Genomic DNA, 16,227 nt, shown 5'->3' on the forward strand with positions numbered 1-16,227 from the left:
CTACTCTTACTGGTCAATAGAACCAGGTCCATAGGTAATAACTCTCTGCTCTTGCTCCAGTTCATTGGTTCTTACCTTTCCATAAATCACATCTAGAGATATGGTAATAAAATCAGCTCTTTCCCTGATTAATATGTTCTTTTATTCCAGGTGAACTGGGATAGTCATCATAAACTTTCTGTTAGACTCTCGTATATGATAAACTTTCCCTTGTAGCTTTAATTCGCTTAACAGTCTTGTATATCTCTCAAAGAGTGATGATAGTGTTTCTCCGGGTTAAAGTTTGAATGCCTCATACTGAGTAGTCAGAATATCCATCCTATTCTCTTTGACTTAATCTGTACCTTCCATCAAAAGCTCAATGGTATCCCACATATCCTTTACACTATTACTTCCTAGAAGTTGATGGCTCATATCATTATCGGTCGATTCCACAATTATGTGTTGAAGGCTTGTGTCCAGATTTATTAACTCCTTGTCAGTCTCCATCTATACGGATCCCTGGGAGTAGATGAGGAAGGAATTCTTACACCAGTTGCAGTAGTGGATTCAACAACTACTTCCATCGGGACATAAGGATCATTTAGTAATATCCCAACATAAAGTGGATTCGAAGCTTTCATAAACAGCATCATTTTTTTCTTCCATAGATTGTAATTATCTCTATCGAATGGGGGAACATTGATACTTCCAATTCTTTGGTTATGCATCATCTTGGCAGAATTAAAATTTTTTAAAGTTCAAAAATTTCAAGAAATACGAATTTTTGAAAATTAAAAAATTTCAAGAAATTTTTTCAAGAACTTGTTTCTTTCTCCGGATCTTGATTTGTATGTCAATCAACAAGCTCTGATACCAATTGTTAATCCCAAAGTATCGTAGAAGGGGGGTTGAATACGATACCTACAATCTTTTTTGATTCGTTATAAGTTCTTCATTATAAGTACGGAATCAAAATAGACACAAAACAATTTGAGGAATATATAGTTTTATTAATATAATCCTTGAGGTTGCTACAATCTAATCAATGAATTAATTAGCTTCAATAAATTCAGCAGCACAACTTTGTGTTTACAAGATTAATAAATGAGGTTATCTAATGGAACTCCTGTAAAACACTTTTGGTTGAACTGAAGAAGATAGCCCTATGAATTTACATTCATTTGTTGTTATTATAGTCTTCAATCTGTATTGGATAGGTGGTATCATTTTATCCACATAAACCAAATCAATTGCTTCATTTTAATCTGAATAAACTTCCAAGTGCTAACTGGTGACTAGAGAATCTCAACCTGTGACCACAATTCCTCGATTACATGTTATATTACATTATGCTTTACACTAGTTCTCTACATGAAGATTTAACTTATCGATATATCTAAATCTCTATATGAAGAAATAACTTATCGATATCTCAGTTCTCTACATAGACATTTTGACTTGTCGATAACTGAGCTCTCTACATGCATGTTGACTTGTCGATATCTCTTGGAACTTCTCTATAAGTCATTTCTGGACTTTTCGACAGACTTCTCGATATCCCTTGATCTGTGACTTGTTGATATCTGACTTAAAACATTTTTCCTAGAACAGTATTATTCAAATCCAAGCTGCTACACTTCTCTCTGAGACATGATGGCATGATCAGGAGTTCATCTTCTTCCAGAGTTTATTCCTTAGCTTGAAGGTTGTTCACAGAAAAATCCTCCATTCTAATCTACTTAACATTTTTACAGACTCAAGGAATATAATTAGAAAATACAAATATAGATAATCATACAACTTATCATTAGTGCTGTCAATATAACTTAGTCTTGTTATATGCAGGCATGTCTTGCAAAACAACTTATTTCACTTTCTCAAATTTGACATGGATGACTATATACAAAGCAAAGCATGTGAGTTAAATGTAAACTAAATAATGAGAATGGCACACGTACAATGGCACATAACATATATATATATAACTAATAAATCAGATCAAATGCTTCACGTACCTCTCAAGTGAATCGAATGAATATTTATGTACAAGTCTTTTTATTATCAAATGGGATTCCTATATAGGCACACGAAAATCCTAAATTTAATAAGATAATTATAAATCTTGGTACTAAAGTTTCTCCGACCTTTCCAAATAATTACTAAATTTAAAATAATATATTTTACAAATATCAAATTTAAAAAAGATCTCGATTTTCTAAAATATTCTTATACTTCTTTCTACTTATAACAAATCTTATCACAAATCAATTAGCTTGCACAAAGAATTTCCGGAATATTCTTAATAAAATATAATCATCTAATTATATAACAACTAATATCAAATAAGTAAATTAAAATTCATGAATTTTACACATGCTGATTTTTGGAGATATGTTTACCTCGATTGCTCCATTTTATTGTTTAGCAAAAGAAATTATTAAGCTTAAAAGATGATTGCATCATTCAATAAAAAGAAAAAAAAAGTTTTAACTTTTTTAAGCAAGCTACTTTTTATGATGCGCTAGTATATTACTAAATTACTAAATACTAAAATATAAATAGTACGAATGATATTAAACATTACATTTAAAATAAGATTCAATATATATAGTGATATATAATATGGATTCATCTTTAATTAAAAATAACATAGATTTATTTAAATATTAAACTTTAATTTATTTTTGAATAATATTATGATTTAAATATTATGTAATATGTAAAAATTATTTAGTATCAATTAATACTTAAATCTCATATTATAATATTTAACTTGAATTTATATATATACATATATATATATATATCTTAAATTCTATAATTGAGATAAGTTGAAATATAAAAGACTATAATAACATGATAAAAGGTAGCGAGTAATCAAATACAAACCAATATTTGAATACAAATTATAAACAAGCAACCAATTATTGATTGATGTATGTATAGTTAGTGATTATTAGCTAATCCACTTATATATTTATTACGGTGACACCACTCATTTAGTAATCAATATAGTTTAGTGATTTTCAGTATTTTAGTTATTATTTATGTGTAATTTAGTGATATTCACTGCCTTATTAATATATAATTTATTTTTATATTTAATGATTTTCAGTATGTAAATTAATAATTTTAGAAAGTTTACAGTTGTATTTTACATTAGTATCATAGCGAGCTGTTGATATACAAACAATTTAAGATCCAAAGAACAATCTCCAATGGCAGACAAGGAAGCACAATAAAATCCCCCACCTCCACCAGCCACAAATCCAATCAGCCACAATATGAGTAGATACGAGGCTATCAAGGTTCCAATTCTAAAGATACATGAATATCCAATCTAGAAAGTGAAGATGATCATGTGTCTGGAGGCAATAGATCCTGAATATCTGAACATGATTTATGATGGTCCTTACAGGCCAATGAAGCTAGCCGTTGTTGTTGTTGGTCAAGAAGAAAATATGATTGATAAAGAGAATAAGGACTATTTTCCTGAGGATCTTTCATCTATTATAAAAGATGCAAAAGTTAGACATATCTTGCATAGCAGTCTTGACAATGTCATGTCCAATAGAATTATTGGATGCAAAACTGCCAAAGAAATTTGGAATACTTTTGAGGTCAAGTATCTAGGCACCACTGCTATCAAGAAGAACAGAAGGACAATACTAAATCAGGAGTATGAGCACTTTGGCTCAAAGTCTAATGAATCCTTGACTGAAATCTATGATAGGTTTTAAAAGATGATGAATGACTTGTCACTAGTTGATAAAGAATATGATCTAGAAGATTCTAACTTGAAGTTTCTTCTTGCACTCCCTGAAAAGTGGGACTTGAAAGTTACATCAATAAGGGATAATTATGATCTTGATGAAACATCTTTAGATGAGATCTAGGCATACTAAAGACTCATGAACTAGAGATGGAGCAAAGAAGCAAGAGGAAAGGACCTAGAGCAAGACAGGTTGCACTCAAGGTAGAAGAGAAACCAAGAGAGAAAGCTGGGGAAAAAGCCACTCCAAAGGCAAGGCTATGATTGCAAAGTCTGATACTGAGTCATCAGGCACTGATTATGACTCAAACTCTGAAAGTGAATCAGATATTGAGAGTGATCATGATAATAATGAAGATATTAAACAGATGGCTACTCTATTGGTTAAAAGCTTCAAGAGGATAGTCTACAAGGACTTCAAGAAGGGAAAACGGTTTTCCAGGAAGGACCCTAGTTCCTCAAACACTGATAGGAGGAATTATAGAAGAAACTATGATGAGAATGAGTCAAAACAAGGAAAATCTGACAAGTCAAAGATAAAGTGCTACAACTGTGATGAAGTAGGACACTTTGCAGCTGACTACAGGAAGCCAAAGGCTAAGAAGAAATAAGCTTTGATTACCAAAACAAAGAACTTGGATGAAATATCAGAATCAGATGATGGTGTCAATTATGCTCTCATGGCAAATGCTGATAGTGAGACGGAGACTACTGAGTTAAAGGGTAACAAGAAAAATTCTCTAGTCTTGGACAGTGGATGTTCAGGACACATGACTGGAAATAATCCCTGCTATCAGTGTTGAAGGAGGAGGCTGGCCCAATTTTTTTATGGAGATAGCAACTTAGGAAAGATTTTGGGATATGGCAAAATCAAACTTGAAAATGTCATCATTGAGAATGTAGCTCTAGTTCATGCAAAATTTGATCAGTATGAGTCAAATATGTGACAGAGAGTACCATGTGACTTTTTATGAGGAACATTGTAAAATTGTCAGTAATTCAGATGGTAAGGTTGTAATGACTGGTTATAGACATGGCAACTTATATGAAGCCAGGGTCTTCACAAATAATGATAATTCTGAAATATGTCTACTTAGTAGAGCATCTGTGAAAGACAACTGGAACTAGCATAAAAGACTTTCTCATCTCAATCTCAATGACATCAATGAACTTGTGAAGAAAGATCTTGTGAGAAGATTTCCCAATACAGTATTTACTTCTGATGGCTTACGTGACTCGTGCCAGAAATCCAAATTAAGGAAATCACCTTTTATGAGTAAAACTGAATCCTTAATTCTTGAACCATATCATTTGCTTCATATTGATCTTTTTGGTCCAGTAAATGTAATGTATGTTGAAAAGAAGAGGTATGCACTTATTATTGTTGATGAGTATACAATATACATATTGGTGTATTTTTTGCACAACAAGGATGACACACCATCCATTCTTCTTGATCATGTAGGAGAAGTGGAAAAAGGATCAACTCATAAAGTAAAGATCATTAGAGGTGACAATAGAACTGAATTCAAGAACAATATTATGGAAGAATTCTGCAAATACAAGGGGATCAAACAGGAATTCTCTGTCCCTGGTACTCCACAACAAAATAGAGTTAAAAGGAAGAACAGAACTCTCATAAAAGCTGCAAGGACCATGCTTGAAGAAGCAAAATTGCCTACCTACTTCTGGGCTGAGGCTGTACAAACTACATGCTTCACACAAAATGCAACACTGATAAACAAGCATGGGAAAACACCATTTGAGATGGTGAAGGGAAAAAGCCAAATTTAAAATACTTTCACATTTTTGGATGCAAATGTTTTGTTCTCAAAACTCAACTTGAACAACTTACAAAATTTGATCTAAAAGATGATAAAGGCATTTTTGTTGGATATCCACTGTCAACAAAAGATTCCAGAGTTTATAATATGAGAACAAGAGTGGTCATAGAATCTATTCATGTGTCTTTTGATGACAAGAAGATTACATGTCTAGAAAATATGGATGACCATGAAGAGTTGACATTTGAAAATAAAGTACCATATGCTAAACAGTTAAATCCTGATGATCTGACAAATCCTAATACTGCAAATCCTGATGTCACTCTAAACTCTGATGAGCCACAAGTCAATGGCAATACTATAATTACTGAAGCATATATTGAGGGGGAGCAACATGAGTCACATCAAGAGTTAAGTGATTCAAATCAAGAAACATCAGTAGATACTCCATCAGACTCTGATTTCTCAAATACTGATGAATCAAATATTGATAGTAATGGAAATACTAATTCAAGGGGAGCTTCAGGAAATAATAATGGTACAAAGCAAAGTGAAACTAGAGACTTCATCGATCAGGGGGGTTCCACTTCAAGAAGTCACCTTCTTTCTGTAAGAAAATGGACTAAGTCACACAAACCTGACTTAATCATTGGAAATCCTGATAGTGGTGTCAAGACCAGAAAAGCTACTCAAAATGAATGTTTCTAGCATTCTTTACAATCGCAAACTGAACCCAAGAAAGTCGAAGAAGCTCGTCAAGATGTTGATTGGATCACATCAATGCAAGAGGAGTTAAATGAATTCGAAAGGAACAAAGTTTGGCCATTGGTACCAAGACCAAAGAATAGATCAGTAGTTGGTACAAAGTGGGTGTTCATAAACAATAATGACAGTGAGGGAATTATTATAAGGAATAAATCAAGGCTGGTTGGAAAGGGATATTCACAATAAGAAGGCATTGATTATGATGAGACTTCTGCTCCAGTTGCAAGGCTTGAGGCAATCAAAATTTTTCTTGCCTATGCTGCTCCATGAAGTTCAAGGTCTTCCAAGTAAATGTAAAGAGTTCATTTCTAAATGGTGAACTTGATGAGAAAGTTTATGTTGAACAACCTCCAGGATTCATTGATGCAAAGTATCAAGATCATGTTTATAAACTGGATAAAGCACTCTATGGACTAAAGCAAGCTCCAAGGGCATGGTATGAAACACTTGCTCAATTTCTATTGGAAAGTGGTTCCAAAGAGGTACAATTGATAAACCTTTATTTTTTAAGTACCATGGTAAGGACTTGTTGTTAGTTCATATATATGTTGACGATATCATTTTTGGTTTTACTAATGATAAACTCTGTAAGAGATTTGCAAAGCTAGTACAGTCAAGATATCAGATGAGTATGATGGGAGAATTAAGTTATTTTTTGGGATTACAAGTGTTAGGGAGAAAACACGTGCTAAACTTACACGCAAGTATACGCGTTAGCAAGTAGTATAACATATAAATCAGATTCCTACCCACAGAGATTGTTATTCCCTAACAATATAACAAGAATTATGAAAGGGGGGTTGAATGTAATTCTGGCTTCTTTTTGAGATTTTTAAAACTGTTCTAACTCAATAATATATAAATGTTTGATTTGCAAAGTGCGGAATAAGAAAATTGTATAAATCAAAACACAAGTAATAAAAACACAAGTCTTTAAAACTTTCTGGTGGATTTGAATGTATCCATCAGATATATATATATCGAGAGACCTTGTGAAACTTGAATAGCTCACAGCTGCTTTGTACAAGTGAACAAACAAACTACTGAGAAACTCTTAACCGTTACAGCCTTTTCTATTTCTCTTCTAAATTGTGTTTGCTTCGTTGTTTGTTCTACTAGCTACACTTGGTTTATATATCACCAAGTTTACATGGTAATAAGAAAGGATAATAAAACAAAACCTATCAAGTCTAACTCCATGCTGCTTCACTACTCTATTCCAACATCTTTGAATATCTTCATAATAGCAGGGAAATGGTAATGCTTCTTTGTTCTCAAAACCCTGCTAAATATGCTGCCACATTCCTTTTGCAAACACCCTGCGCATGTGACTGTGTTGTCACTATCAACAGATATTTGAATTGATCATCCGTCCGGTACATGCTTGTTATCCGTTGGGTAGTCTTGTTGATCATCCGTCGTGTAGCTTTTTTGATCATCCTCGGGTAGCTATTTGACATTTGACTCCATTTCATTTATGAAGAATTACAAGACATCTAATATTTACAATTAATCAACCTATTCTGCATATCTACTAGTAGTCAACATGACTCATATGCTACTGCAGAATCTACATAAAGTTGTTTGCAGAAATGTGCTACATTACTTATTGTTACATAAGCTACTCACCCGATGGATATCAATTAGTCATCCATAGGACTATATTGAATCGTATGTCGGGACTATAATTGATCATTCATCGGGTGCCACAAAATTCACTAAGTTAAATCTACTAAGGTATTTTGTTTAATTTATCATCAAGTTCACAACATATTCCTAACAATCTCCCCCAATTTATGTCTACTGGAATTGTAGCCATAAATTAAGAGAAACTTGATGAAAACAAAACATCCTAAAAATACAGATTGAAAAATAGTAGATAAAACTGATAAGTGCTACAAAATTACTGAAAATTGAACAGTGCAAAGTACACAAAGATATTGCTCACAATAATTATCAAGGTGCTCCTCTAGTCTGAGCAGATAGATCTATTTCCTTGATTGTCTAGATTTCTTTCCAAGCCTTCTGTTGTTTTCTTCAATTTGATTCTAGAGTTGTCTATAAAATTCAAGTTCATCAGCTTCTGAGAGATTTAGCATTCCCTGTATTTCTAAAAGAGTCTCATTGCTAGATATACTCAATTGGTCCTCCAACCTGAAGATTTTTCAAACTCCTTTTTCATCCCTGAATTCCAGCAGTCAATAGGGCCTCAGATGCACTCTCTTTCCTGTAAAGGGGATAGATAGAGTTTTTGGAAGTGCATCTTTGGCTCTAATACTCCTCAGCTCCTCAATATTCTTTAGAACTAGTCTTCTTGCAGTCACATTGAAACCAAAATTCTTTTTGAATGAAGAGTAGACCTTTATTAGCACAGATTGGCTTTCTAGGAAAATCCTGTGAAGTGGCCATATGATCACTCTTTCTCCTTTGTATTTGAATACCAGCCTTTCAGGGAGATGTCTGTGAGCATCAATTCCTCTAACTTCTTCCAATTTATCTAAGTAAAGGTTTATGTTAGAAAACTCCTTGATGTCACAGATGTACAACATGTCTCCCTTGTTGACTATAGATTTAGCTTCACTTTCTTACTTGCTCTTGTCTTTGTCTTCTTTGGCTTGAAAATAGGTAAATTTAGATCAGGAATTGGCAAACTAACGCAGTCTACTGGCTCATCCTTAGGAATAATTGGCTCACCATGAATATTCCTTATTGGATCCACCACTTTAAATTCTTCAAATACCACAGAAAGTTTTAATGTTTGAGTTGTAGTTGTACGCTTCTTGGGAATAGAGTCTTCCTTTTCCTCATCACTGAAGTCTAATTTTCTCTTGATTCTTTGCTTGTACCTTGGTTTCTTTGTCTATTGATGTTCATCTTGCACTTTCTGATTTTGAGGTTCAGCAATCACAGATGGTTGTGCAGAGATCGCAGTTGTAGTCTTCACAGCTTGAAGTTTGGCTAAGATGGCAGCTTGCTCCTTCTTTTGTTTGAGCTTCTTAGCATCTAAGGCAGCTTGCTTCTTTTCTTACCTTATCTTCTCTTTCTCTTCCCTTTTGGCTTCTACAAACTGAGGATGTCCAGCCACCACACATATTTCTTTACCATTTCTGTAGATCTTTGCAATTCTCTTTTTAAGTGCTTAATCTGTTGGATCCTTATAAAATGCAATTGACCTTGCCAACAGCTTCTTCTCATCTGGCCTAGGTGTCTCGTACACAGTATCCATAGGATTCTTGTCTGAAAACTTTGGATAGTTTCTTTTAGGCTTCATGATTAAATCTGCTTTTGGAGATTTGATTCAGGAAGTTTGACTCTTTTCCAGATAGTTCATACTTATGTCATTCACAGAGATTTTCATGACTTGAGAGTGATGACTAAAGACTTTATCTGATTTCTGAATTGGCCCAAACTTTTGTTGAATCTCTACATCTATCTTTCTCCACTTTTCTTTCAATTCCTTCTCAGTTGCTGCTATATCAATCTTTAGCAGTTTGTCATCTATGTTCAGTTTTGCTGCTGCCAAATTTATGATATCAATGTTGTCCAGGGCTGGTGGCTTTGTGAAAGTAATTATTGGCACAATCACTTTTCTATTTAGATCAGTTTCCTTCCTTAGTTTATGAGCTATTTCATTCATGGTAGTTCCAGGCATTCTAGCATCCAACTTTGCTATGAAATCCTGTTTCACTTCAGAAATTTCTTATTTGATTTCATCTACACTCTGACTATGATGAAGAGCTTGGATTTTGTGTGGCTGAAGTGCTTCAAGGTGAGCTGTAAGGAGCTTCCTTATGCTGGCATTATTAGATAATTGAATTGCTGCTTGGGTGTCATGGATCAGCTTGAATAGAGTTGATTGGAGATGTTAGTAGGAATAATCTTTTGTTAGCATCCAGGCTGGAGTGTCTACATCTAACCCTATACTCATGCTGTCTTCCTTATCATCCCCACCAGCATCTCTAAATGAATCTTCAGCCAATTCAAAATCACTACCAGTGTTGGAAGGCATAGCAGTGATTGCATCTTTTGCTCTTTGTAGAGATTGTGTAGTGTGCACCAATTGTAGCATCCTTTCAGCCTCCTCATTGCCCTGTACAGCTAAAGTTTGGTAAGCTATAGAAGGGTGAGTAAATGTCTCAGCATATAGGGAAATAGAGTCTATAGCAGCTTGATAGTCTTGCTGAAATAATCTTTTCCTTTCTGCTTCATTGACACTAATTGACTCACTTGCAATGATTTTCATCCTTATCACTCCTGTACCTGCTTTTCTATCATGATCTCTCTATTTTTGCATCAAGGGATACCCTTGGCTTCCCACCCTCACACACTCACCTTTACCATCTAAGGTGGGACTCCTCTCACTCACTTTTGCCAGTCCTGAAGAAATGGACTACATTTGTTCACTCTTTTTCTCTCCTTTTTCCTGGGAGCAACCCAAACTCTCACTCAAATCACTCGTTTCCCTCAGTCCAAAGAGTGATTACACTATTACTAAGTCTTCTGCACTTGTAAGAATTGAAGAAATTTGAAGTTGTGCAGAGACACCCGATGGATGATGAATATCCATCGGGTTAGTAGTATGGCTATCCGACGGATGACTGTTGTTAGGCTTATCCGTCGGGATACAATCACTACTCGACGGATGATGAATATCCATCGGCATAGTAGAAATGAAAGGGTTTGGAGTGGAGACTATTGTAGACTCTGTGCAGATTGATGAAAATTTTGGCACAGGTGTCTCAACAATCTCAGAGAGAAATGGTATATAAGCTAACAAATCATCTAAAAGATGATGCACACTTACTTGGATTTTTGGCTTCTCCAAGAGAGTTAAAGATGGAGAATTTGGAAGTGATGTATTGATCATGTCAATATCCAGTGAGTGTGTGGGAGAATTTGGTGTATCAGGTGCTTCAATTATGAGAGATTTTGGTTGTGACTCCATATTTATTGGAGCCACATTAACCTGACTTTGAGAAGGTGCAGTGACTAGGTCTTTAGCACCAGTTTGCACTAAGTGTGTGCCTTGTGCATCCCCAAGGGTTTTTTATTTCTTCTTTCTAATATAAGTTTGGGGTGAGCTTGTGTCCCTTACACTCTTGGCCTGTGCTCTTGGCTGAGAGCTTTGTTCAATAGTCACATCCTTTTGGGAGGATGCAACTAGTAATGAGCTTAGATCCTTTTTAAGCACTCCAGTTTGTTGAGAAACTGCAGTGTAGCTAGGTTGGGAAACACTCACCTCTCCAACCTTATTGAGCTTAGATCCTTTTTAAGCACTCCAGTTTGTTGAGAAACTGCAGTGTGGCTAGGTTGGGAAACACTCACCTCTCCAACCTTATTCTTAGGGTTTCTTTGATTTTCACCCTGTCCCTCACATTTCTTACCCTCCTTCACACTCTCCTCTTTAGGTTTAGTAGATTTTACAACTAATTTCTTTTGAAAGAAATCAAAGGGGCTTTCTTAACTGCAGTGTAGCTAGGTTGGGAAACACTCACCTCTCCAACCTTATTCTTAGGGTTTCTTTGATTTTCACCCTGTCCCTCACATTTCTTACCCTCCTTCACACTCCCCTCTTTAGGTTTAGTAGATTTTACAACTAATTTCTTTTGAAAGAAATCAAAGGGACTTTCTTAGCTTTGGATTTTGGAAATTTTGTTTTGGCAGCTTCGGTAGCCATCTCTTTGGTCATTGGTACAGATGTCATAGCTACACTAGAAGGAAAAGAAGTGTGTGAGGTTGGAAGAGTAGAGACAGTAGACATTACCTCACTTACCCGAGGTCCCTCCATTACTGGAAAATAGTATAAGGGTACCTCCTTGTGATGATTTTCTCTATTAAGATCTGCAATTATTCTTCTTTCTTGAACCCAACAATTCAGCTTGTTGGTTGGGTTCTCAATCACAATGTTCTCAATAAGATGGTTAGCAAGCATCATAAAGAATCTAACATAATAGACACTTCTACCTCTCTTATTAAGTTCTCCTAATTTAAAGCCTAAGTCAAAAAAAATTAAGTCACTAAAATTAAAGTACTTATCAGTAACTAGCATGTAAAGCATGTTAAGCATGGAAATATTGATAGAATCAAAATTTCTAACCTTGATGTAACGACTGGGAACTTTACGTTTATATTATATCATGATTATAATAAAATATGTGAATTAATGTGTCATTTATGTGTTATTATCTGATAAACCCTAACTGTTACGTGATACGTGTATCCCATGTCATTTCTGTATTTTTAAGGTATTTTTCAGATATTTTATTATGCATTTATAGGTTTTATTTCAAATGTTTTACGACCCAAACGATGATTTTAAAGCCAGTATTTCAAATAAAATAATGGGCCTTATTTTTCATCAAATGGCTTTTACAATCGCCTTGTTCTGAACATCTAGATAATTTATAAATTTTCTCGTTTTGCAAAAAATGATTTTTCCGGGCCCCATTGGGTGTCAAAAACCCCACAAAAATCACATTTTTATTTTTATAAAATTATAGGACTTTCATTTATATTATTTCTTTGCATTTTTGCATTATTCACAATTTTTGGGAATTTTTGGCATATATATTGTATATATAAAATATTTATAAATTAAATTTTAATACTCAAAAATTATAAAAATAAGGGCCCAATATTTTTATTTAAAGTATAATTAGCCCCTTAATTTTAATTAGGAGTATTATTTTTACTACTATAAATAGCCTAATTTTTATTTAATTAATTATAATTAATCATTAAAATCTGCAAAATTACCAAAAATTCTCTGAAATTGGGTCGGGAAGAACAGGTTCGGGTCGAAGAATCAAGTCGTGATTTCTCACTGATTACAGGATCAAATCGTGTGATTCAAGTACTCAAATCGAAGGTTTTGATCCGTTCTTTCTGTTTCTTGCATCAATTTCACGTTTTATTGCATCGTTTTTTATTTTTGATTTCTAGGGTTTATGTTCGAATTAGGGTTTTTTGATTCTGGGGTTATTTTGATGTTTTGATGATTGATATAGCTTTGTTAGATGATTTACAGTCGATTCATTGTTTTTAATTGGACAAACGATGCTTGGATAGTGATTCACGATTTCTAGGGTTTAGGTCGAATTTTTAAAACACAACTCGATGATTTCTGTGAATATTTGGTTCTTGTAATGTTAGGGCTTTGATTGTATATGTTCTTAGCTTCATTTTGCACTATATAACGTTTGATTTTATGTACAAATGAATGATTTGGGTTTTTGGCCGGAGTTCATGTCGATTTTGATCGGAGAAGATGACCCGAGGGTTATTCTATGATGTTATTGCCAGAATTAGATTGCCAGAACGATTTGGAATTGAAACCCTGTGAAAAACGAACCAAACGGTTCCGTTTTTGGCCTGAAAGTGGCTCACCGGATTCTGCACCGGTGGCCGGATTCTGGGCAAAATCCGGCGTGTTCTTCACGACCCGGTGTTTGACCCGTTTGACCCGTGTAAAATACCCGGGTTTGATCTGATTTTGTCAGGGATGGTTTTCTGACAACTGTTTCTGGAAATTATTTTTACTTTTTATTTTTATTAATTTTAAAAATCAATTTTATTTATTTTATAAATTGATTAATTAATTATTTAATTAATTAATTTATATTATAAATAATTCTGAATTATTTTCTAAAAATCAGATTGAATTATTTTCTTAATTATTTATTATTTATTTATTACTTATTAATTATTTAAAAGTGATTAATTATTTTGATAATTAATCAAATAATTTTTAATAAATCATAATAAATTCATTTTAATTCCAAAAATTGTAGAAAAATTATTTTTAATTCTGATTTTTCTTAAATAATGATTTAAAAATTATTTTTGAGTTTTAAAAATTAGTAATAATTATTTTTAATGATTAATAAATGGAATTATCAGTATTTTGATTAATAATAATTCAACCGTTAGTCCGTTTTGCGTGAAACGAAAGCCTGTTAACTCAGAAAAATGAATCATTTTCATTAAAAATAATATCAAAGCTTAATTTCTTTTAGAAGTTAATTGATTTTGTGACTTGTTTGATTATCAGTCAAGTTACGTGCCGAGACGAGTCCGAAAAATTCCGGAAAAATGGGAAATGAGTCAGATAACGATCAGTTGAGCGATCAGCGAGTCGATTTTGGTTTTAAAAATTATTTTAACCATAAAAATGATTATGTGCTTATGTGCTTATGTGTATTACGTGGTTAATCGAGTCTTACTTGCTTATATATAATACATGAGTCAGTCATAAGCGCATGGGTAGATGTTAGGATCGGTTTGAAGTCGATTCAAGATGCAAATGAAGTACGACGTGACTTAACCAGTCTATTTTTCCAACAGAAGCTAAGCCAGCCAGGCCAGTTGAGTCGGTAATAGTCCAAGGTGATAGACATAAGTGATTCAATTGCAGTAAGTCGCGCAGAAGGCAAGTTTTTCCTCTATTCTACTTTCAGAATAGTGATATTGATTCAAATATTTATCACATTTACATTCTCTTGATTATTGTTCTTGATCACTAATATACAATCCTTATTCCTTTGTTTATATTTCATTTCAATTATTGATTTCTCCGTTTTTTTGGATTCTTGATTCATATTCTGTTGGTAACACATGGAGATTGATATATTCTAGTGCTTGGAATATATCAAAGCATACCGATTGTCCTGGTTGCTAAGCGATGGACTGGATAATGATATTTTGGGATTGAGTGTGTCTTAATCCTGAGGACCGGGATGACTGGTGCCTCGACGTGGGCCGTAGTGCCTGGGTACCCGACTGGATCTATATATTGAGATATGGATCTGCATTATATTCTGACTGATCAGCAGAATATAGATGCGAACTTGTGTCCAGTTTAGTTTATTTGTACTCGCCAGTAATGGCCTTCTTTCTATTCTCGTGAGGTTATATCTTGGCAGATATACCTGGGATGGCGGATTCATTTAAAATACTTTAACACTGTTTATATGTTTGTGGACTTGTTGAGCAACTTTTGGCTCACCTCTTTTGTTGTTATTCACCTTATTGTTTTCAGGTAAGAAGGAATATGAAACCAATCAGGACTCGAGTGGTAAAGAAGCGGGTCAAGCCTCGGGATCCTCTCATACCCAAGGTGTTGATCCCAATCCAGGAAGAAAGCTTTGAGTTTCCCGAGCAGGTAGAGTGTTGATATATAGTATGTGTGTGTGTTTGAATAAAAGCTGAACTTAGTTTAAAATGAATTAGACAATGGTTTGTAATAAAGAGAGTTTGTGAGACTTTGAATGTTGGTTTGTAATAAAAGTAGTTTGTGGTTCTTGTTTTCATACTTCAACCTAAAAAGATCCTAGTTAGTGTTAAAGGGGTTTAATTTCATTTCTTTACTAATTGTTAATCAGATTGTACAGGTTTGGTGATTAGCTAGTAACCCCCAGACTTATACCCCGGGTCTGGAGGGCATTACAAGTTTGGCATCAGAGCTGTAGGTTTGGTCCCTGAAAACAAGAACATTAGGAATAAGATAGGATAGGGAGATCATATAAGATAGGGATAGTCAAATTAGGATGAATAGTGTTAGGATTTAGGTTAGATTAGAATAGGGAAATAATTTTAGGATTGTTAATGACCTTTTCTTTTCTTTGGTATATTATCAGATGGCATATTCTGGTTATTCTGCATCTTCCGAGAGGACAGTCACTGGGCCAGTAGCACCAGCCATACCTCCAGTATCTGAGTATATGTTTCCTCCTCTACCACCTCCACCACCTCCACCACCATTGCCACAGGAGCCGGTACCACCAGTACAGGGGATAGTGCATGACCCCATAGAGATGTTTAATTCATTTGAGTTCTTCGAGCCGATGGTTCCTTTACCTATTGAGCACCAGTTTATACTAGGTATTGAGCAGGAGTTACCACCACCACCATTGTTACCTCCTATAC

General features: G+C 34.2%; 1 protein-coding gene across 1 annotated transcript; it reads left to right on the forward strand.

The window, feature by feature from the left end:
- The first annotated feature begins 3,341 nt into the window (after positions 1-3,341).
- LOC141660389 (uncharacterized) lies at positions 3,342-3,722 on the forward strand. Its single transcript, XM_074467375.1, has one exon. The coding sequence runs from the start codon at positions 3,342-3,344 to the stop codon at positions 3,720-3,722; it is 381 nt and encodes a 126-aa protein (XP_074323476.1).
- Positions 3,723-16,227: the final 12,505 nt, after the last annotated feature.

Source organism: Apium graveolens, chromosome 5 (assembly GCF_009905375.1).
Source record: "Apium graveolens cultivar Ventura chromosome 5, ASM990537v1, whole genome shotgun sequence".
NCBI lineage: Eukaryota > Viridiplantae > Streptophyta > Magnoliopsida > Apiales > Apiaceae > Apium > Apium graveolens.

Coding starts and splice junctions, on each gene's coding strand:
- LOC141660389 (XM_074467375.1), top strand. CDS start 3,342: ATGTGTCTGGAGGCAATAGATCCTGAATATCTGAACATGATTTATGAT.